At 40.8% G+C, this 23511-nt stretch overlaps 1 protein-coding gene across 1 annotated transcript in view; it reads right to left on the bottom strand.

The window, feature by feature from the left end:
- LOC309385122 (receptor-type tyrosine-protein phosphatase eta-like) overlaps positions 1-21336 on the bottom strand; it is a 106961-nt gene extending 85625 nt beyond the window's left edge. Inside the window, exon 1 of the mRNA XM_081939236.1 lies at positions 20388-21336. Within this exon, the coding sequence (XP_081795362.1) occupies positions 20388-20438 (51 nt within the window). The 5' untranslated portion in view covers positions 20439-21336. The remainder of the gene's footprint in view (positions 1-20387) is intronic.
- Positions 21337-23511: the final 2175 nt, after the last annotated feature.

Raw genomic sequence — 23511 nt, 5'->3', positions numbered from 1 at the left:
CAGGCCAGCTGGAAGGGGCGGGCCAAGAAAGCCTGCTGGGTCGCCCCTGCCCGGCCCCGCCTGCCAGCCAGGAGGGCTTGCTTCGTTCCTGGCCACTGACGCTCTTCTCCGAACAGGGGCGATGGGCACCTGGGCAGCCCTTGCCCGGTGCAATTGGAGGGAGGGGGCTCACCAGCCTCCCGACCCCACAAGGCAGTCGGTCTATTCCTTCTTTCCTCAAAAGCAGGGACCTCCCCCCTCGCCTGGATCCAACTGCATGCCAAGAAGCCTCTTACTCACTTTAGGAAGTGAAGAAATTCTAAAAGTAGGGCTGCTCCACCTGAAATTATAGCCCCAATATTAATTGATCTGTGCAGGTACAGTTCTGTTCTTGACTTACTGCATTTAACAAACACAAATATTGGAAGAGAAGTTACAGTTCCCTCATTTACCTCTGGCTAAGCTTTGCCATTCCTCCTTCTCTTCCCCCACCTCCAAATGTGGCCATGAAGGTGGATTTCCATTTATGGGGGGTGGGGAGGAAATATAGCCCCCTAGGAAATATAAAAATGCTTCTTGCTCCTGATGGTCAAAAGAAGGCTGGGAGACCAAGAGGGAAGGCATGGGGGGGGGGGTGCTAAAAGCTGCATGGACCTCTCACATTCTGTTGGGAGAATTTCCTGGGTTCCAAGGAAAGAAAACACAAAAAAACAGTTGCTTGGAAAGAAGTTTCTCTATTTTATTCGGGTCTAAAATTGTTCAAAGCTTGTTTCTAGGACAGCTGACAACAGACTGGCACATCAGCAAGGTTTATATACCTTTTTTAGCCTTTGGTGTGAGTGAAATACGTTTTTATGACCATGAGAAAGCAGGAAATATTTTTATAGTTAAAGGAAATATTCTGCTTGTTACCTTCTTTATCAGCAGAAACTTTAATAACTGCATAACATTCCCCATTGGAGGGAAGCCTCTCATTTCAGCCAAATACAAAAGGCACCGGCAGTTTTAAAATTTCACACACCTCCGCTCCCTTTGCAGGTGCAAAGCAACCAAGGACGTCAGTGGCTGAAAGCTCATCACCCGGCCTGCAGCCCTCTTGGAGTCCACTTAGCCGACCGTTATTGACCCTGTGCCCGCACGGCGATCAGACGAGACTCCAAGGGCATATCTGGGATGTATCTGCACGCAACACTCCCCAGACACGCATCCGGGGTCTCATCTGAATGCATGGCCGACCCGTACGTGCACAGGGTCAAGGCTACCGCCGCGAGCAGGGTCGCATCGGGGGTGCGGAAAGAGGGTGCATGGCAGCTGGTCTGAGACCGGGTTGGATTCTCCAGGGGACTTCCAAACCCGTCATCCCCAGCCAGCCAATAGCGCTGCCTGGCAGTGGCGTAGCGTGGGGGGTGCAGGGAGGGCGGCCGCACTGGGCGCAACATCTTAGGGGGCGCAAATTACTTGCCTTGCCCCGGGTGCTGACAACCCACGCTACGCCACTGTCTCTAGATATTGTTGGTTTTGCTCAGTTTTCTAATTTGTCAAGATTTTCGGCCAGTGTCATTTTATCTAAAATCTAATATGTAATAATTCCTATTGTGATTTTATCTGAATCACCATAAAGATATTGAATAAAACTTGACCTATGAACTGCAAGTTGTAAACCTCTGTTCACAATATTTCTTCCACGTCAGTTATAATTCTGCTACAGTACATAAGCTAGTGTAATGTAATGATTACGGTGTTAGAATAGAATTAGGAAGAGCCAAGGTGAAGTCCTCAGCCAATAGTGCCGTTCGATCAGATACTGGACTGGGAAATAGTAGCTTAGTTACTTTTTTCCAGTTCAACTTAATTCACAAGGTTATTATTGTACGGATCAAAACAATTAGGAGAATCCCCCTTGGATCCTATTGTGAGCTCTAGAGCAGGTGGGGTCTAATGTGAGATAAGGGGGAAAAATGAACAAGACAGAATAGAAATTCAATAGCATTTGAAATATAAACACAAAGCTCTAACTATTCAGTGTCTGCAGAGCTGATGTCACCAGCAAGTTACAAATCAATAATTTATCAATATGTATTAGCGATCACGTGAAGTGTTAATACCACTTTATAATGCCTTGGTAAGGCCACACTTGGAATACTGCATTCAGATTTGGTTGCCACGATATAGAAAAGATGAGGAGATTCAAGAAAGAGTGCAGAGAAGAACAACAAAGATTATTAGGGGACTGGAGGTTAAAACATATGAAGAACAGTTGCAGGAACTGGGTATGTCTAGTTTAAAGAAAAGAAGGACTAGGGGAGACATGATAGCAGTGTTCCAATATCTTGGGGTGCCACAAAGAAGAGGGAGTCAAACTACTCTCCAAGGCACCTGTGGGTAGAAGAAGAAGCAATGGGTGGAAACTAATCAAGGAGAGAAGCAACTTAGAACTGAGGAGAGATTTCCTGACAGTTAGAACAATTAATCAGTGGAACAGTTTGCCTCCAGAAGTTGTGAATGCCCTAACACTGGAAGTCTTTAAGAAGCTATTTGTCTGGAACAGTATAGGGTTTCCTGCCTAGACAGGGGGTTGGACTAGAAGACCTCCAAGATCCCTTCCAATTCTGCTATTGTATTGTATTGTATATGGATGGTTGTAACAAATTATGCCTTCTACTGACTGAAATGTTTACTGTACAACTTTATATATGCATCTATAATTGTGATTATTTGCCCGGTATTGTTTCTTTTTTTTTAGCTTTCTTTGCCCACCCCCATTTTTATAATATTATATATTCTTTTGGGGATTGTTTTGTTTACTAAAAGAACAATTTAAAAAATCACTTGAGGAAACAGCAAGCATATACCTTTCCCCCCATACTTTCTCCACAATTATAATTACAAAAAAAAAAAAAAATCCTTTGAACTTTAGTCTGGGGATAACCTGAGGACCAGGGTTATAGTCAACATGCTTACTCCAAAGTCTTTTGTTAGGACATATAGCATTAAGAAGGGACGCAGTGGCTCAGTGGCTAAGACGCTGAACTTGTCGATCACAAAGATTGCGAGTTCAGTGGTTCGAATCCCTAGTGCCGCATAATGGAGTGAACTCCCGTTACTTGTCCCAGCTTCTGCCAACCTAGCAGTTTGAAAGCATGGAAAAATGCAAGTAGAATAATAGGGACCACTTTGGTAGGAAGATAACAGCGTTCCGTGTGCCTTCGGTGTTTAGTCATGCCAGCCACATGACCACGGAGACGTCTTCGGATAGCGCTGGCTCTTTGGCTTTGAAATGGAGATGAGCACCGCTCCCTAGAGTTGGGAACAACTAGCACATATGTGCTAGGGGAACCTTTACCTTTACAGCATTAAGAATTCAAGGAATCGCCCAAAGGGAGACTAGGAGAAAGAATGAGAAAGGGGAGATCTCCTGGCACTCCCTTACAGAACAGCCATATGCAGCAGTTTCTTTAGTGAACATGGAGCTATTCAAATGTTAAGAAAATTATTTTTATCACCAATAAAGCAGGACTTGGTAAGAACTGAAAAAGGCCAGAACATTCTTCCCACTACTGAAGTATCCAAAACGATAGCAGCTTATCAACAGTGACCCAAAGACGCCCTACTTCACTTTAAACAGGAAACTGTTCCCCAGATATGTGTAAAGAATGTGAATTAATTGAACAACGAAGGTAAACATCAACCAGTTAAACTATCATACTTCTCATTAAATGGGGAAAAAATTACAATTTAGGAGTGTCTCAGAAGCTATAATAATTGGCAAAGATTGAAAGTGACTAGGAAAATACATACATGGCTTTAATATCCAAATGATCATTTAAGATTCTTCCAGACAATACTTATGACAATATTTTTCTTCCTTAGATTTATAATCGAAAGAGATAGACAGACAGACAGACAGACAGACAGACACTCAGAGAGATGATATGTACTGTGTCCCCTTAAGATTTCATAGAGTGTGACTATTTTTGTGTCTGTGTATGCTTTTGAGTAATTATTGATTGCCTGGACTAGTCTCTTAATTTTTCTTGGCAAGATTTTGAAAGTGGTTTGCCCTTGCCCTCTTCCTAGGTCTGAGAGTGAGTGACTGGCCCAAGGTCACCGGACTTTTTGTGACCAAGGACTAAATCTTACTGTCCCACTGTTTTTTAGTCTAATGCCTTAACCAGTACATCAAACTGGCTTTCATTTTTTAATTACTACACTCTATTTTGGTAGCAATGTATAAATAGTTACAGCATTTTTGGAATATTTAAAGATATTAGTAATCCTAACAAAAGTTTTGTAACTGTTGTCATTGACTTCATATGGCAGAAATTGGAAGCAGAGGTAGAAGCTTATCTAAGACTTTTATAAAGTCAGAGTTGAGGTGAAGATTGACTTCTTGGGTCAGAATTGCCACTTTTATAGACTACAACAACTCACCTGTATTTTTAACATTCCCAATTATCTTTCTCCCCTCTAAAAACTACAGATAAGCAATCAGAAAGCTTTCTCTTTTTTCTGAGTTTTAGGTGAGGCACTTTTGATGGGCATTCAGGAGGGGACTACCTCAGCCTTGAGCACAAGCAATTTCTTCCTTCATCAAGATATTGTAAGAAGCAAGAAACAAGACTTTTGCTTTGATTCAGCAGATTCCTCACTTACTATAATGACATCAGGAATTGATGCTAAAATAAGCCAATTTCTAATAGCAAATTAATGTTTAACTATGAATTCCATTTTATTTAGTACATTTCCTGGCTCCGACATAATGATGCAAGAATGTTATGAGTTGAGTCTATCCAAACCGGAAAAAATGGAGAGGGCTTGGTCATATATTTGTACAATTACTTTCTTTCCTGACATGTACAAATAGGACATAAGAAAATGATACAATAATACCATAATATTGAGCCATACTATAACTTAGTTTTGATCAGTATGATGTGGTTTAGCTTAAACCAATGATGTATGGCTTATACCTCTGACAGAAACACTGATATGCAAAGCTATTACATAAACAGACTAAATTTAAAAACCTTCCTATTGTTAGTTCTATTTACTCCACTTTGCATTACTGCTTGATTTTTGTTTATGCAGGTAAGTTTATTATGATCTCATAGACTCAATATAAGGCAATTCATTTTGATAATGATACTTGGAAATAAATATAAAAATATTCCTACTAATTCATAATCGTTGATCTATATCACATTTACTATTATACTATTCATGAAATAAAGAATATATTCAGAAATAAACGTAATACACAACTTTTCATCACATACGTGAGTAATTTTAAGGTAACATTCTGTCAGATTTAAGAAACAAAAGACATCCTGAATTATAGTGAAGAAATTAGAAATAATTCATACAGGTTTTTTTTTTCAGAAGAGCTATATATTTTGAATTGTTAAATTTGAAATCCATGATGAAACTGTACGGAAAGCACATTTTCCTACTAAAGCCATAAAGTTTTTAATAAGTTGGAAATATTTTTTTCTACTCAGTATCATTTAAAAAATCTAAGCTCACAAAGCATGATAAATTTATTGAATGACGTATATTGGTGGGATTCACTAACCCAAAATCAGTAAATCATTATGACTTGCTATAGCATCGTAAACAATGATTACTGTACTTTTCATGATAAACATATAACCACAGGAGAACTACGCAGAAGCCTTATTAACTGATAAGAATCCCAGGGCTTATCACATATTAAGAATTATCACTAAGCAAAATGAAAACTAAAATACAGATAATTAAGAACTTGTAAAAAAATCTCCATCTACATTGAAGTTGGTTATTAATTCAAAGGATTATCTTGTTATGCCCAAGAGTATAAAATGAACCATGCTACTGTTCCTGGGCCAGAGGCTCTCCTGCTAAAATTAAAGATAACAGTTCCTCAAAAAAAAAACACCCACATTTGATTCTTAAACAGAGATTAACCTGGTGGGATCAAGGCAATCAATATGAAGATTTCTATTCTGCCACAAGTAGAAGGCAATAAAATAATAACTGACCTGAATTGACCTGAACCTAAACCTAAACCTAAACTAAACTAAACTTGTTTTTTCCAGAGAACAGAACTGGAATCAACAAATGGAAACTTCAGGGAAACAGTTTTCAGACAAGCATTTGGAGATATTTTTTTTTACATTGATTGTCCATGGAATGTTACCTCTATTGGCACATGGGCTTCATTGCCAGAGGTATTTAATCAAAGGCTTGATGACAGTAATTACACTTTACATGGTGGCTTGAGCTAAACAATGGCCAGGATCACTTTCAACTGCATGGTTCTCCAAATAGATAAACTAAATTGCATCACATAAAACCATGATTTTTAAAACATCCCAGCTTATTGGAATGAGTCAATGGCCTGGTTTACGCACTAGGATTAAGGTAAGAGCTAAATCTTTTTAAACAATAAATCACCAAAAGTGTCATTAAGCATTCAGAATGCACTAAACAAAGCATACACGGTTCTCATTTATAGTTAGGTAACCCAGAGGCCAAAAGATTTTAATGTGAAGAGAAATCAATAATAGATACAAAAGGAATCATTCAATATAATTAATTGATTTACAGAGCGTAAACTGTCACAATATGATATAGGGAAAAAGCATTTGCCCATTGAATTGTCTGACATATATGATATGTTAGATAAATACTCATTTAGTCATATATGTTCCTATGGCTCTCCCAGGCTCATCTAGTTGCAAAGAGTAGCTAGTTACAACAAAGGAGGTTTGGACAGAGCACAGATTAGGCCAGCCAATGTAAATAACAAGACCCGACAGTGGTATTGGCTGCAGTGAATAGTGCCAACCTGCCAACTAGAACAGCATTTCTAACCAAATTCTCTGTTCGTGTTCCTGCTGCTCATTTATCACTACCGAACATAAAGTGAGCAATGCAGCATAACCAGACGCTTTCACACCACTTAAAGTGAGGAGGGAGAGGAAAACAATAATCTTTCACCATTCAAGAGAGGCAGAATCTCCCAAAGCAACTTGGCTGCTAATTTTCCGAGCAGCTGGAACCCATGTTGAAGCTAAGAATTTGTTTCTTTAAGGAGACTGGCTTAGCCAATACAAAGAAGAAAAACAGAAGGGAAATGAAGCTTTCACTGCAAATTTAAAAAAATAAAATACTGAAAATGGAATTAGAAAAAGAAGGCTTTATTTAGCCCAATTGTTTTCTTATTAATAACTGCAATATGCAGCCTAGGCAAATAAAATATTTTTTGCAACAAGAATCTGTAAACAGCAACTGTGGTATCTCAGGCCTTTATCACTACATCTCTATAATTCTAATACAAGATACTTCAGATAATCTCATTTAATAGCATATCTACTTTACATGCATCTTGCAACCTGTCCAAGGCCTCTATTTGCAGTTTTTCACTCCATGTCTATATCACCCAATTGAGGATTCTAATCCATAATGACTGAAAAAGCAATATTTTTCTGTAGTCTAGCCATCTCCAATAGAGCAAGGCTGTATCCACCAAGCATGCATATTTCATTTACCAAAGCCAGCTGATCCTGTGCCATTAATTTTTGTAATTTATCCTTTAGCATCTGCCAACAACCTGTTGTCAATTGGACAACTGCTCAGTTTCATAGGTATGGCACAGAAAAGATACAGAAAAGCAAGGGTTCAGAGAATGAATATTGTAAGTAAGTTCCTAGTTAATTCACAAATATGTGTAAATCTAAAAACAAGTCATCTCTAGTTAAAACTCCTTAATTTGTTCCAAAAGACAAAAGATTTTTTTAAAGAAAATGCTTGCAGAAATTTGAAAGTGGCATATAACCACTATGCTACTTTGACAATCTGGCAGAAGTAATTTGGAAAGAAAAAAATTAGGTTCAAAACACCTTATAGATGTGTGAGAGAGAATATGAAGCAGTTGAGAGTGAAACTAGCAGGGTGTTTTATACTATCTGGGGAAAGAGGTAAGTAACATCAACTTACCTGAAATTATTTTCCACTAGAGGTTAAATACAAATCCTAAATGGAGCATCAGGATACAGGAACTGGCATATGTACACTAAACAAAAGCCAAGAATTCCAATAATTTTTGTTTTTACTTCTCTGAATTGTAAAATTATCTGAGCTGCTTGAAAAAATGAAAGGCTCAAGAGCTATTGCTACGCTGAATGTAAAATATTACTCTGTTGTGATTTATTTGCTAAGTGTTGTAGATTTACAAATTTCTTATATTGAAGTGAAAAGACATTGATTAACAATACTTAAAGTTAGAACTAGTTCTCACTTCTTTATTTGTTCCTTTAGCATTGCCAAAAATTAGCAGTTCTTGACTGAGCAGCAGAAAAAAATGTAGATTACTTTTTCTTGCCTAAAACTCTCCATATGTTGCATGTACTATTTTTGGAAGCAGCAACATTTTGTTGCTAGATATAAAGCCAGCATTCTTCAGCTACAAATCATACTATACATCAACAGATCTATAACCTAGTTACTCCCTTCTCTAACAGAAAAAAAACTTGTCTTAACTATCAGCTGTTTGCATTAAATATAATCGAAATTAAATAAAATAAATTAAAGATAAATACTGACAGCGTGCATAAAACTCATTTTGGAATTTATCTGCAAGTGATCTGGGGTTATAATTGTCAAACTCAAGGACAACCAGGTTTGCCAATTTATCTAAAATGGGAACCAGCCAATGAACTGCTGAAGCTGTGTGGTGTTTTTAATGAACTGCTGAAGTTGCATATTTTTAATATGCAGATTTTCAGTGGTTCATTGTGTGGCTTCATTGGTTGGTCGGCTCAAGGAAGGAGAATATCATCCACCATTTTTAGTAATTGATAGCCTGTTCATAGAGATGAGGTCCAACTCAGAAATTCGATTTAAAAGTTGTTTGTTTGTTCGTTGTTTTATTGGATTTATATGCCGCCCTTCTCCCAAAGGACTCAGGGCGGCGTACAGCATTTAAAAAACACATATTACAAAATTTAAAAGAAAATTAGAAACAATCCAAGAAACAAACCGAATTAATATAACATTAACATTTTAAAAATTAGATAAAATTAACAGGCCAGGCCGGCTTGCTGGAAAAGCCAACTTTTTAGGGTGCGTCGGAAGGACCGGAGGTTGGGGATTATGCAAAGCTCTGGGGGCAGCTCATTCCAGAGGGAAGGTGCTCCCACAGAGAAGGCTCTCCCCTTGGGGGTCACCAGCCAACACTGTCTGGCCGACGGCACCCTGAGGAGGCCAACTCTGTGGGATCACACTGGACGGTGGGAGGCTACTGGTGGCAGTAGGTGGTCTCGCAGGTACCCTGGGCCTAAGCCATGGAGCGCTTTAAAGGTCATAATTAGTACCTTGAATCGCACCTGGAAAACAACCGGCAACCAGTGCAGGCTGCCTAAAAGGGGTGTAACATGGGAGCACCTAGGTACCCCCATGATAACCCACACGGCCGCATTCTGGACCAGCTGAAGCCTCTGGGTGCTCTTCAAGGGCAACCCCATGTAGGGAGCGTTGCAGTAGTCCAGGCGAGAAAGGACGAGGGCATGAGTGACTGTGCATAGAGCATCCCGATCCAGGAAGGGGCGCAACTGACGTACCAGGCAAACCTGGTAAAAGGCTCCCCTGGTCACGGCTGTCAGATGTTCTTCTAAACTAAGCCGTGTATCCAGGAGGACTCCCAGATTGCGGGCCCTCTCTGAGGGGGCTAAAAGTTCTCCCCCTATCATCAAAGATGGAACAAGATGCACAAATCGGGATGACGGAAACCACAGCCACTCAGTCTTGGAGGGATTGAGCTTGAGCCTGTTCCTCCCCATCCAGATCCATACAGCCTCCAGGCATTGGGACATCACGTCGAGGGCATCATTTGGTGGTTTGGGGTAGAGATGTAAAGTTGGGTATCATCAGCATATTGATGATACCGTACCCCAAAACCACGGATGATCTCACCCAGCGGTTTCATATATATGTTGAACAGGAGGGGTGAGAGAACCGACCCCTGGGGCACCCCACAAGTGACGCGCCTCGGGGTCGATCCCTGCCCTCCAGTCAACACGAACTGCAACCGATCCGACAGGTAGGAGGAGAACCACCGTAAAACAGTGCCCCCCACTCCCAACCCCCCGAGTCATCGCAGTAGGATACCATGGTCAATGGTATCGAAAGCCGCCGAGAGGTCTAATAGGACCAGGACAGAGGAGCAGCCCCTGGCCCGGGCCCGCCAGAGATCATCGACCAACGCGACCAATGCCGTCTCCATGCTGTACCCGGGCCTGAAACCCGACTGAAATGGATCCAGGTAGACAGCTTCATCCAGGTACTGGGTAAGCTGACGTGCTACCACACTCTCAACAACCTTTGCTACAAAGTGAAGGTTGGAGACCGGACGATAGTTGGCTAAAGAGGCTGGGTCCAGGGAAGGCTTCTTAAGGAGGTCTGAATTTGAAATGGAACTTGTTCTTAAATTAGGGAACTGCCTGTATATTATTAAAATATTATAATGAATATCACATCAAAATGCTTAATTTCTTTTTCTACTGCATATACAAGTTATATTTAGTGCTGGCAAGTAGAAAGAGAGATTACGGAGATTTAGGGCACTGTTCACTTCAGATAATGCATTTTTTCCCCACCTTCATACTCCCAGGAAGACAGCTTGCCTTGTTCACACTGATTCTTTGTAACATTAAAAAAATAACCTGGGTTTAAGTGAATTGACATTTTCCTCCAGGCATTGGTACACTGAACAATCCCTGCTGGGATTATTACACTAAACCAGTGATGGAGAACCTCTGAATGCCTATCTTGATTCTGCTGGTGTGCCACTGGGGGGGAAGGTGCCCCCAGGTCAAAAGAGAAATAATTTATAACAGAGTAATAAATAATTTAAATTTATTTAATAACTAGATACATACACTTATTAACTTACATAATGGTATTTTTCAAAATTTTCAAAATTTTTCAAAGCAGCTCCAAGTCCAAAAAGGCCTAGAAAGTTTGCTGCCAGCGAAAATGGGCTCCCGAGCTCCATTTTTGGCTGTGACGGCCTCCTGTAAGCCTTTGCCAGTGAAAATGGAGCTTGGGAGGGTCACCAGCAGCTCTCCCAATCTCCATTTTCATTGGCAGACGCACCACGGGCCAGGCCTTCACTGTTTCCAGGGAAGCCCCGCAGGCCAGATCTAAACACCCCACAGGCTGCATCCGGCCCCCGGGCCTTGAGTTTGACACCCCTGCCCTAATCCATCTAGATAACTACCATACTTGTATTGATGCCTAAATCAATACTTAATATAAATATAGGTAGCGTTTGACTTACAACCACAATTGAGACCAAAATTTATGTTGCTGAGCAAGACAACTGTTAAGTGAGTTTTGTCCCATTTTACGACCTTTCTTGCCACAGTTGTTAAATGAATCACTGCAGTTGTTAATTTAGTAACATGGTTGTTAAGAGAATCCAGCTTGCCAATTGATTTTGCTTATCAGTTCGCAAAAAGGGATCGCGTGATCCCGGGACACTTGAACCATCACAAATATGAACCAGTTGCCAAGAATCTGAATTTTGATCACATGATAATGAGGATGCAGCAACAGTCGTTAGTGTAAAAACTATCTGTAAAGCACACATATTTAATATAATATATAATATAAATATAAATAAATACACCAATTAAAAGAAGCTGATGATTACTTTGGGAAAATAAACTATCCCATCTCTACATGGCAATGTAACTTTTTTTTTAAAGAAGTCTGATCATGTCATCTGTCATGTTAACTGCTAAGTTCAAAAATTGATTCTCAAAAAGTTTCAGTTTTCAATGAAAGTTTTACTTAAACAACAAACAAATCCACAGTCTCCAATTAAGAGGCAAAACTCTAGTGATAGAAAATGGACTGCATTTTAGTTTGTTTCCCTTAATTTCTCACAGAAACTCTCTTGCAAAACCCTGGCCTAGAGGGTTTTTTTTTTCTTAAAAGAAGAAAACAAGGAATCTACTTTAAATTTCCGTGGTTTGCAAATTATGAATTGGTGAATTACTTTTAAGCCATAAAACACAATTTACTAACTACAATAGCAGGACTGCACAATACATTAGAGAGAAAACAAATGGCACTTCATTGAGTCCGACACAATTCCGTGAAATGAAATTTAACTGAATTCGGAAATTAAGTTGATGCAGTCAACAGGACATATGTTGATTGCACCAACTTGCAAGTCTGAAGTGCTTTATCGTAGCACTGTCAACCCATGAAGATTCATCCCCATTCCCAAGATTTAACTATCATTACAGGTACAATAATTCCCAACTTGCGAATGGTTGCTTTTAGCAACCCATCAAAGTTACAACCTACCTGAAAATGGAGTCAGACCTGAAATTCCAATGATCACCACCTCAGTCGTGTGACCATACTTCGGGCACTTAGCAACATTTATGACCACATTTTATGGAAGTTTTGCAGAAAACCATCACTTGAGTTTTCAGCAAAACAGGTCATAGCGAACAATGGGTTTGCTTAACAACCATAGTATTTGCACTTCCAACTGCCTCATTTACAATACGATTGCAGGAAAAAAAAAACATAAATTTGGGTCAGTCACATGATCAAACCATTTGACATTATGACTTACAACTATAATGGGCAGGCTCCTTTACTGTCATAATTTGAAGATTAACTGTACTTGAAATGGCATCTCAACCAATTTGCAATAATGATAATGCAACAGTATCTTTAGCATCTTCTATAAACATTTACAAATTGCTTGCTTAGAATGGCAATAATCTAGGAAAGACAACTAGGAACAATAACCATTGCTCAATTGCTGATTGTGTTCTGGATGAATTTACCTCCATTTTTAAATTCTGTCTTCAAAATCTACAGGAAGGCAAATACTCTTCAGTGACACAGGCAATTTATTGGTGCCTGTTTCTCCATACTGCCCTTGCTATTCATTTGCAAGACAAGAAAACAAATTATTGCTCTGAGTGACTCCACACCAAGACAGCTTCTCTATCTCACTTCTCCAGGCAATAACTTCTTCCTCTTTTTCTGTGGTAACTATTAGAACTTGAATATAGCATTAATTAGCTACCTCTCATTGCCTCCTGGAACCCTCTAATGCAGGGGTGTCCAAACTTGGGAACTTTAAGACTTGTGGACTTCAACTCCCAGAATTCCCCAGCCAGCATGGAAATTCTGGGAGTTGAATTCTGGGAGTTGAAGTCCACAAGTCTTAAAATTCCCAAATTTGGACACCCCTGCTCTAATGGAAGGAATTCAGAAACTACTTTGTAGCACCTGTGGCTGAAGTTCTAACAAAACCACTTTCAAACTGAAAATTTCCAAACTCCACCTTGAGCTGGAATACTACTTGTCATACTAGTATCCATGAGGCTTTGTTCTCGCTTATTTTTTCTTTTCCTCAGACACATTACTCTGTATTTCAGAATCTCAGGGAGTCTTTCAGTTTGTTTTGAAGGCGAAGGAGATACTATTTATGAGATGGAAAAGCTTGGAATTTTAAACTGAATTCTTACAGAGGAAGGTAGCAGAATAGTTGTGAAGTGAATAGTTGGGTTCATACATCTCACTGATCATAGTTATTTTGAAGGTTGTACAAGTATTGTGGTTTTTAGACCTCGTTTATGTCTTAATGTGTTCTGCGACACCATTTAGTTTATTCAGTAAATCATAAGTTATCAGGTTACTGTATTTTAAAGCAATGCTATGAATATTATATGTAAGCACTGGAAAGAATGAGCTTTATGTCCCATTTAATGACTGACTGAATAAAACAGTTGTTTGGATTTACTAACATGCTATGCTAGAGGCAGGCATCCTGTAGTCCCCAAATCTAATGCTTTGATAAGTTTAAGGCATCTATTTCAATCTATACCAATGGGACACATTAGTGCTTCAGGAAACAACACTGAAATGCGGCTGAACATTTTGGTTTTCCTCAGTGATGTCACTAATGTAACCTTCAGGCCTTCGGCAGCTGGTTTCATTACTATAAAAAGTACAATCCACACCCATAAAAATGTTGCTACTTTTATGCTAAGCAATAAATCATGGACTGCAAAACATTAAAGGTTTTCAATCAACTTGCTAAGTCAAATCCTAAATTTTGACTTGATACAAAGTGTGAACCCGTTCACTAAGAAATAGCAGTTTTAGCTCTTTATTTAACCATGTTAGTTCCTTTAAAATTCTTAAGTCTCAGATGATGCAATGGTGCTGTACATCCTATGGCTTCTCATATTTGCAAATTTGTAGAAGAATAGATGTTTTTGTATTTCAATTGTTATATATTTTTCCACTGGCTTCTAAGGATGCAAAATGTATAATGATTTGATCATGAAATAAAATAGCTATTCATTTCTCAGTTACATTTGCATGCATTTAAGGCACCTGTGCCAAATATTTTTGGAAGCGACAGTGAAAGATCTCAACAATACTTAGATCACACATAATTACTTATACCCCTATTAGGTTGTGTTGGGGGCACAGCCAGTCCTTTAAATTACAAGCCAGCCTTATGTGCTAAGAGCCACCAAACACAAGGGCCAATCAAAGAAAAGAAGGGGAATCTGTCAGGCTGTAGAAATGAGGAAAGAGTTTGGAAGTGAGTTGAGAGAAAGTTGGCTAGAATCCTGGATGGGAATTTATATCAAGTAAGATTGAAAGTTATGTAGCTGTAGTTTTCTGTTGGTTAGAGTTTTCTGTTGCTGTTATCTTCTTTGGCTGTGTGCTATGTATGGACTCCTATGTTCTTTTGATACCTTTAATAAAGTTGATTTTTTTTTCTTTTAAAGCCTGGAATTGACTGGTGGTCTTCTCTTACCCATTTCAGCTTGGCTGAGCAACGAAGTTTTTGTTTCCCTTTCGGTATTTAGTCAGACCCAGAGCGGGTGAGGATTTCCTCCCCTTCAATCCTCTCCTGGTTTCCAGAGGGCTGGGATGGAAGGGGAGAACTGGTTTATACTGAAGGGATGATGATAACAAGGACACCTAATTTTCCAGGCACTTTCGTCCGCAGATATGATTGCCTTATAACTGAAGGACCTCAGAGTCTGAGATCTTGTTGTATGCCCAAATGCTAACAGAATCATTAAAATCAAATCAAGTTTTCTATTTTACTATAAATGTCAACCAAGTATGTTTTAGCCAAGTATCTACTGCAAGCATAGCCTCTATGTTCAGTTTATAGTTTGGTGTATCATAACAGTAGCAATAATATTTCCATCTCTCTATCTCTCTATCTCTCTATCTAATCTGCCCCATCATCCATAATGGACAAAGATACAAACAGATAGAAGGAGCACCCATGGGATCACCCCTCTCACCCGTCATCGCAAACTTATACATGGAACATTTTGAAACTAACGCCTTAGATAAATCTGAACACAAACCCGAACTCTGGCTTAGATATGTTGATGACGCTTTCGTGATTTGGCCACACAGGAAAGAAAAACTGGACAACTTCCTCACACATCTCAACAGCCTACACCCCAAAATACAATTCACAATGGAAATAGAAGCAAACAACCAACTTCCCTTTCTGGACATCCTAATCTACAAAAAACCCAATGGCTCCCTAGGACACACCATCTACCGGAAAAAAACACACACCAACCGCTACTTAAATGCACAATCCTATCACCACCCTGCACAGATCAACTCTGTAGCCAAGACCTTCATCCCCAGAACCAAATGTCTAGCCGACAAAGACCACCTGAAAACTGAATTACACACTCTCACAAACGTATTAATCTCCAACGGATTCCAAAGAAAAACAATTACCAACCTAATCCAAAGGGAGACTCCCCCCAAGAACCGAGAAACAGAACAGGACAACGGCATCGCCCTCCTCCCTTACATCAAAGGCACCACAGATAAAATCAGCAAAATTCTCCACAAACACAATATCAAGACAGCCTTCAACACTGACCAAAAACAGCCAACATCTTAAGAAACCCCAAAGACAAAATCCAGCTAGAAAACTACGAAATACCATGCAAAATCTGCCCTGCAACATACATAGGACAAACGAACAGCAGAATAAATGCACCCTTCGCAGAACACAAGAATGCAATAAGAAAAAAAGAAAAATCTTCCTCCCTTTTCCAGCACCTTAAAGCTACAAGACATGAAATTAATTTTGAAGGAACCAAATTAATCTCCAAAACTGAACACTTCAACAAGAGATTAATTATGGAAGCTATTGAAATAGAGAAACACCCCCACATCATGAATAAACGTGACAATACCTCCCGCCTACCAGACATCTGGAAACCAACCCTAGTCAACAAATGAGTCCCACCCACCACCCAAGCCGTTACAACACGAAACAACAACAGACACACAGCCAGCACCAATCTACCAATCATGATACAACCACACAGCCAATCAATTCACTTACTGAAACAAAGCCAGCACTCCATACTCCCCTCCACCAAGATTTATAGAAAGATGACAGCTCCGACCACGCCTTACAAGGATGAAGCCGAAAACACCAGCCTGAAGATGGCGAGTGAGACCTCGCCAAAACGTTGCCAAGACAATCTCAATCTTACACGGGAAAAGACCCGAATACAACAAGACCAGCTATGTACACCCGTGAAAATCTATGAAAACATATGTGTGTGTGTGTGTGTGTGGAGAGAGAGAGAGAGAGAGAGAGAGAGAGAGAGAGAGAGAGAGAAGGTAGCAATATCTTGGCTAATCTATCCAAAGTGAAGAGAAAAGAGGCTATGTTCTGATAAGCACCATGTTTTTAAAGTTCTCCAGCAAAAGCAGATAATTGCAAACTCCTAAGAGCTGTTCAGACCAAAGTATTGTATAAATACTTAGTAAATGACAACTGCAGTAACAAGTTTTGTTGTAATATTTGTTGCCAATATTAGTAAACCTGAAAAAGACCAACCATATCATTAACCAGGGTGGGGAACATGTAGTCCTCCAGATGCAGCTGAATGATAACTTTCAGAAGCCCCTGCCAGCATGCCCAGTGGTGACAGATGCTAAGAGCTGTCACCAGCAGAATCAAAAGGGGCAAAAGTTCTCTACCTCATTGTAAAAAAACACTACAATTCCTTTTTTTAATTCCTAGAGTATTCCTTAATTAGGCAGGGCCACACACCTTTTTAATGGGAATATTGCTAGGACGTGCATCACTGTAGGAGGTAATCTTTTTAAAAAGTGTGTATTCACAGATGGGGTTCCCTATGGCCTGGATCATTTATAAACTGAAGACCTATTTCACCCTAAATCACAGCATTCTTCTCACTGATTTAGCATACTGTGTGAATCTAGCCAATTATAGTATACTCTATAAACCAAATTCAAGAAGCTATGGCATAGTACAGTGATAGTTCACCTTCTTGGTGCCAAGTGCCCAAAGCATGTGTGTGTGTCCCAATCCTCAAATTCAATGCAAGCATATCCCATGCATGCGCCCCCCTCCCCGTACATGTGGCCCGGCCCCCCCAGGCCCCGTTTTGGCTTCAATGTTGGTGCAGGAGGCTTTCCACATCAAAAGGGGACATGGGGGGGGTCCTTGTGCCGTGTTCCTATGCCCCATTTTGGTTTCCAGGTTGGTGAGGGTGGCAAAAATGAAATAGAAAGATAGGGTGCGCTGGGGGGGGGACCTGCAGAGATTGGGGAAGGTCCCAGCCCCCGCATATGTGCCGCAGAGACCCAAAGACCTAGCCGGCGGGAGGCACATGCGGATGCACAGTGCAGCTGGGTTGGGGAAACAGCTGGCGTGCATGCAGAGAGGGCTCTGCCTGCCACAGATTCACCATCATGGGCATAGCTTAATTCTGCAAACCTTGGTAAAATTCCCAACTAAGTACAACATGTGAACCAGGCCTTTGTTTTTGATGACATTAGTCTCTAGAAACGAGTCCTTGAAAAACCACTATAAAACACTACAATGTTAGACAATATGGTACAATTGAATGTGATGACATTTATATTTAAATAAAGTGAATATAATTACACTTCAGCTATATGTTTAATAAATAATCCTCCTTCTTTTGCATTAGAATTCTAAGTATGTGATAAATTTTGGAGATCTTAAAGAATCTACAAGGATTTAGAGAGCCGGTATAGTTTCCATAACGGAGATTAAACTGCAGCAGAGATGCACTATTTTTCTCTACATACATTAATCAGATCCAACATGACTTCCCCCTTCAGTAAGTTCCTCAATGAATTAATGCTACATAGCATTCGTTATTCCATTCTACTGGTTATCTCAGCTATCTACCATCTGTTCATTTTGTAATAGCATATTAGAATAATTGTTTCCTCTGTAAACTCATATTAAAATGGATATGTATTTAGGAAAAAGGGAGAGAAGATTTGCTCCTTTTGCTTTATGATCAGCATGCTAAATCACAAGAAGATAAAAAAAAAGAACATAGTTCTAAGCAAAACTAAGCAAATATTTCAACAAGTATAGGAAAGGTAGCAAAACTGCATCCTTCCAACTCCATTAAAGCTGAAATGAATTAAAGTATATTTCTGAAAGTGTGGTCCAAGAATGCCAAGCCCCCTCTTCAAAGATCCTGTTAGGGATCCACAAAATCAAAATGAAGATATTTGCAAAAAAGTAAAAGGTCACTTTTCTCTCTGTTACAAAATAGTTGTACAGTTTCCATGACGTGTTATCTGTTAATATTTAATTTTTTAATATTTATGAGTATAATTTATATAACTTATAATGATTATTTAGTAAGTATTCTATTAATGTGTCTACACTAATTTTTGGTATGGTGAATATTGATAAATATAACCCAAACAAATAAAAACTTTAGTGAACCTCCATAGTTCTTAAAAGTGAGAAGGAGTGCAAAGAGCAAAATATTTTTTTAAAAAAGCACCACAGCATTAAACACTAGATTTACCAAACAAATCAATTAACAGGTATACTTTGATTAGATTAGACTAATTAGATTACTGGCACAACGATTTTTCAGGCAAAGTGAGAAGTCACTTCAGATAATAAACATTTAAATAAACATTCATAACCCCAGAAATGCATAGGCTAGGTTCATGTTGTTAAACCACAGTTTAACCAAGATTGAATAAACTACAGGAAATTATTAAAACAGTAAACCATGAACCATGTGTCAAATCATTCACAGTTGGACTCCTGCTTGGCCTTTATAGTGTTTATTATTATCATTAACATGGTTGTTTTTCACTCACATACCATTTAACCTTTCTGTCACACAGAAAATTGCAACTTTGAAAATGTTTCAGAGTGTTTCAGGAGCTCATATTCAGAGCTTGAAGCCACTGCTTTTAGTTCTGCAGCTTTCACTACAAACTTATAGTGAAATTTGTGAACCTGAGTGGCAAGTGACACAACATTCTAGCCAAAAACAGAGGTGACTGAGGGCTTAGCATCATGGATGAGATAGGCCACACACCACAAACTGAACATCTTGTATATTCGCTTATCTTATATTCCAATGTTAGGGATAAAATATCTGGAATGCAAAAATCCCGGCAACCAGTGAACAGAGAGCATTTCACTTTTGCTCTCATGTAGCACTGTCCGGATTTCTATAGTCTCAACAGTCGACTCTAGAATGCTTAACGAAGTTTGATTTATGAATGACATATGTATGGGAATGCATGCAAACCAATTCCATAATTATACGCTGCCACAACCAAGCAGGCTTTCGCAATCACTCGTGAATTGTCTCTGCACAGTTACATTTTCGCCTAGTCTATACTTTCCAGGCGGTTTTTTGACTTCTGACGAAGAGTCCCTGTAGTTTTCTTGCCAAGGTGTTTCAAAAGAGGTTTGTCATTGTCCGCTTCCTAGGGCAGAGAGGGAGACTGGCCCTTGTTCTGGGATGGCAAAATCCGAAGCCCGTTGACCCGAAGAGGTTTTCGGGGGCCTAATGTTGCACAAAGACGGACGGGGTTACCCAAACGCCTCTGGTGCAAGACCCCCCCCCCCCAAAAAAAACCTCCAGCACGTCCATCAGCAAAACCTGCGCGAGGCGCTTCCCCTTTTTCTGAACTGAACCGAGAGACTAAGTGAAACCTTTTCCCACTTCTCAGCTTGGGGAGGGGAAAAAAATAAAACCCGGTGTCACAAGGACGGCGGAGAGGGGAGGTGGAGGAAAGAGAGTGTGGGGTGGGGAGTAAACAGGTAGGAAGGAGGAAGTTAAAAAGAGTTGAAAGCGGGAGGGTTTACGAGAGCAAGTTTGACAAAGGGGAGGAGGGGCTACTTCACCCGCGGCAGAGGTGAATGCGGGGAGATGGGGGGGGGGGAACGGTCAGACCACCGAGAACTTCTCCCGCAGAAGACCCATCTTTTCCCCCCAACACACACACACACACACACACACACACACACACACACACCCCTCCAAATGCCTTACCTTGCCGAGGTACAGCAGAACCAGGAAAAAAACCTGCGCCAGTCCCCTCATGGTGCTCAGAAGCGGCGGCGGTGGCAGCTCGGGAATGCGCGCTCACTCAACGCCTCTCTATGTAGTCATGGCAGAAAGTCTCCTAAGCCGCCGGTGGAGGGAAGCGGAGGAGCCGCGCTGCTCGCCTCTCTCCCCCCCTTCTCCGAGGAGTCCTCCGCAAGCCTTTTCTCTCACCCCTCCCGCAGCCGCTGGGAGAACTCAGGAACGAGACGCGAACTAACAGGCAGAAACCCTGGCACGGCAACCGCCCGGGGAGGGCAAAGAGTCAGCCACCGCCCCTTTCTGACCATTCATCGCTTCCTCCACGCCGCCGCCGCTGTTTCCAGAGGACAGAAATTAAGCTCCACGTTGGCGGCAGTTAAAGGGTTGGGGTTTTTTTTTTCCAGCGTTTGCTGCTGGCAGCCGAGTAGGAAGTTGTTCGAGCCCGCCTTCCTTCCCTTCCTCTCTCCCCCCGGATCGGGGTTTAGGGTACAAGCGGCTCCCCTGAAGCTTCTCTCCTCTTCTTCCTCGCAGAGATTATTTTCTGCGTTGGGGTGGGGGGGGGGAGTTCCAAAATGCCGCTGGACCGGGGATCTTCCGGTCTGTTTGGAGAGTGGGAGTGCTTGTTATACCCGGATTGCAACCGGACGACTAAGGATCTTGGGAAGCAAACTCTTGCGTTGAATTCACGCCTTGTGGTAAAGCGTACATTTTGCCTGCTTTTGGGCTTCATGTTTGATTGGTTCAATAGGTTACCAAACGACCCGTGTGTCAGGGTGGTGTGTAAACTACCCAAAGGAAGGAGTTTGCAACAGAAAATGTGCACGAAACGGTTGCAGGGTATCATCTCCTGAGCATTTCAAAAATGTCAAGTTGGCAGGTCATGTGCAATGTTTTGTGGCTCCATCCATACCAGTTTTTTAAAATCAATATGGGAGTGGTTTGCTATTGCTTTCTTAACTGGGATTAAATCTCTTTGAAATGAGCATCCACCTTTGCAGGGATTGCCATGTTTTTGTGTTCAGCTGCGCAATGAACTGGGTTTGCCAAACAGGTTGACTATTTTTTGTAGTTTAGTGTTACATGCTAACATGCTGGTTGTGAGAAGAAGTTTAATGTAAGGGGTTGACGACTCAAGCTTGACCCTAACCAGTTGTGGGTTTCCATTTTTTTTTACTATTGGGTTGCTCCTGTGCGCTTGCAACACTTCTGCCCATGTGCAGAAGCGTCCGGATGGGTGGGCGGAGCCTCCCGCCGCTGCCATTACCGGTTCGCCGGATCCTGGCCGAACCGGCAGAAACCCACTTCTGACCCTAACCATTCTATGAACAAATCCGCGGATCCCAGTAACAATCTACAGCTCTTTCGAAATCATTTTATGCTGCTCACTTCATCTGTAGTTTTTTCTCTTGATTTCCTTAAGACAAATTTAATCATTTTTCCTAATCTGTCATCCATTTGCCTCTTGTAGTGAGCTTTCAGCTGCTGATCACTGCCTCAGAGTGAGCAGTCAGCCTTTATTTCCTACTACTTGTGGGGCCATGATATTCTTAGCAACATTGCCAAATCCATAATTCAATTATGCTTATATTTCTCTTGTTCTTTCTCAATGTACAGCTTTTTACAGTCATATATTATCACTTTGGAAAGTCACTGCTTTAACGCTCAAAATTTATTTCCATCAAGTATGCATAAGATTGCAGCCTCATTGATTTGTAGCAACAGACCAGCTGCAATAGAAAATTGTACTTGGAAAATGATCAGAGAATGGCTCTACTGAATACAGGGAGATGTTTCTTCTACAGAAATATAACAGAAGGGCAACAAAAAGGACCAGCAGCTGGTTTCAAAGCCTCTTTGCGGCCTTTTTAATAGGCTGCGTAGATTTACCACCATACAAGCCACCTTTAGATTTCACTTCTGCTTCTATCATAAAAAAAATAAAGGGAAGCAGGCATGTGTCAAATGAGAAGTCTGCAGTACAGCTACCCTGTACAGTACTTAATTATTTTGCTTTCAATTTTGTACAAAAGGAATTTAGAGAGCATGCTTTGATGTTTAGCATTCTAACAACTTTAACGCAGAATAACAGTCGGGATGGAATGGCAGTCTCCTTGCGCAGTCTGTAGTTCATTCCACTGGGCATTGAATATGACCCAGTTCTTTTTGATCAAGGTCTGGTTTCATGGTCAGAATTTTTAATTAGAAAATACCAAACGTAATAAGACAAAACAAAGAAACTGTTGTACCTTAACAAATTGACTTAGAGTTTCATGAACCAGACACCCTTTATCTGATGCATTCAGCCACATTGGCAGAAAAAAAGCTGACCCAGGATTCTTCTCCATGGTAGCCAACTCAGAAGTTCAAAGAAGACCTGATTGCAATTTGAACTCCAATTCTGTTTTAACAGTAAAACAGAATTGAGTTCTATAGTACTGAGCAGTGGTGGGATTCAAAAAAAAATTACTACCAGTTTTGTGAGCTAGGCTTGGTGCAGGGGTGGGTTCCTGCCAGTTCTTACCTCTTCTATAGAAGAGGTTCCACAAATCTACAGTGCCGTTGAGAACCGGTTCCAGCTCCCTCCCGCCGCTCGTCCACACATCATCAAGATGGAGAGCGAGAGGAGGAATTCTGGGAGTTGAAGTTCACAAGTCTTAAAGCTGTCAAGTTTTAACACCCCTGGGGGTTTTTTCTAAAGGGTTAGGGGTGCAAGGGTCTTGTAACTTGACAGCTTTAAGACTTGCGTGCTTCAAATGCCAGAGTTTCTGAGCCAACATTTTGGTTGCTAAGCAAGAGCGTTGTTAAGTGAGTTTCACCACATTTTACAAGTTGGCCACACACCCCAGTCACATGGCTGGCAAGCCACTCCCACCCAGTCACATGGCTGGCAAGCCACTCCCACAAAGCAGGCCACACCTACAGAAGAGGTTCTAAAAAAAATTGAAACCCACCACTGGCTTGGTGGGTGTGGTTTGGTGGGCATGGCAGGGGAAGGATACTGTAAAATCTCCATTCCCACCCCACTCTAGGGGAAGATCACTGCAAAATCCCCATTTCCTCCCAATCAGCTGGGACTCGGGAGGCAGAGAAT

This window comes from Natrix helvetica (assembly GCF_964273705.1).
Source record: "Natrix helvetica genome assembly, chromosome: 1".
NCBI lineage: Eukaryota > Metazoa > Chordata > Lepidosauria > Squamata > Natricidae > Natrix > Natrix helvetica.
Note: the sequence above shows the minus strand (reverse complement) of the source record. Positions and strands in the feature narration are given on the sequence as shown.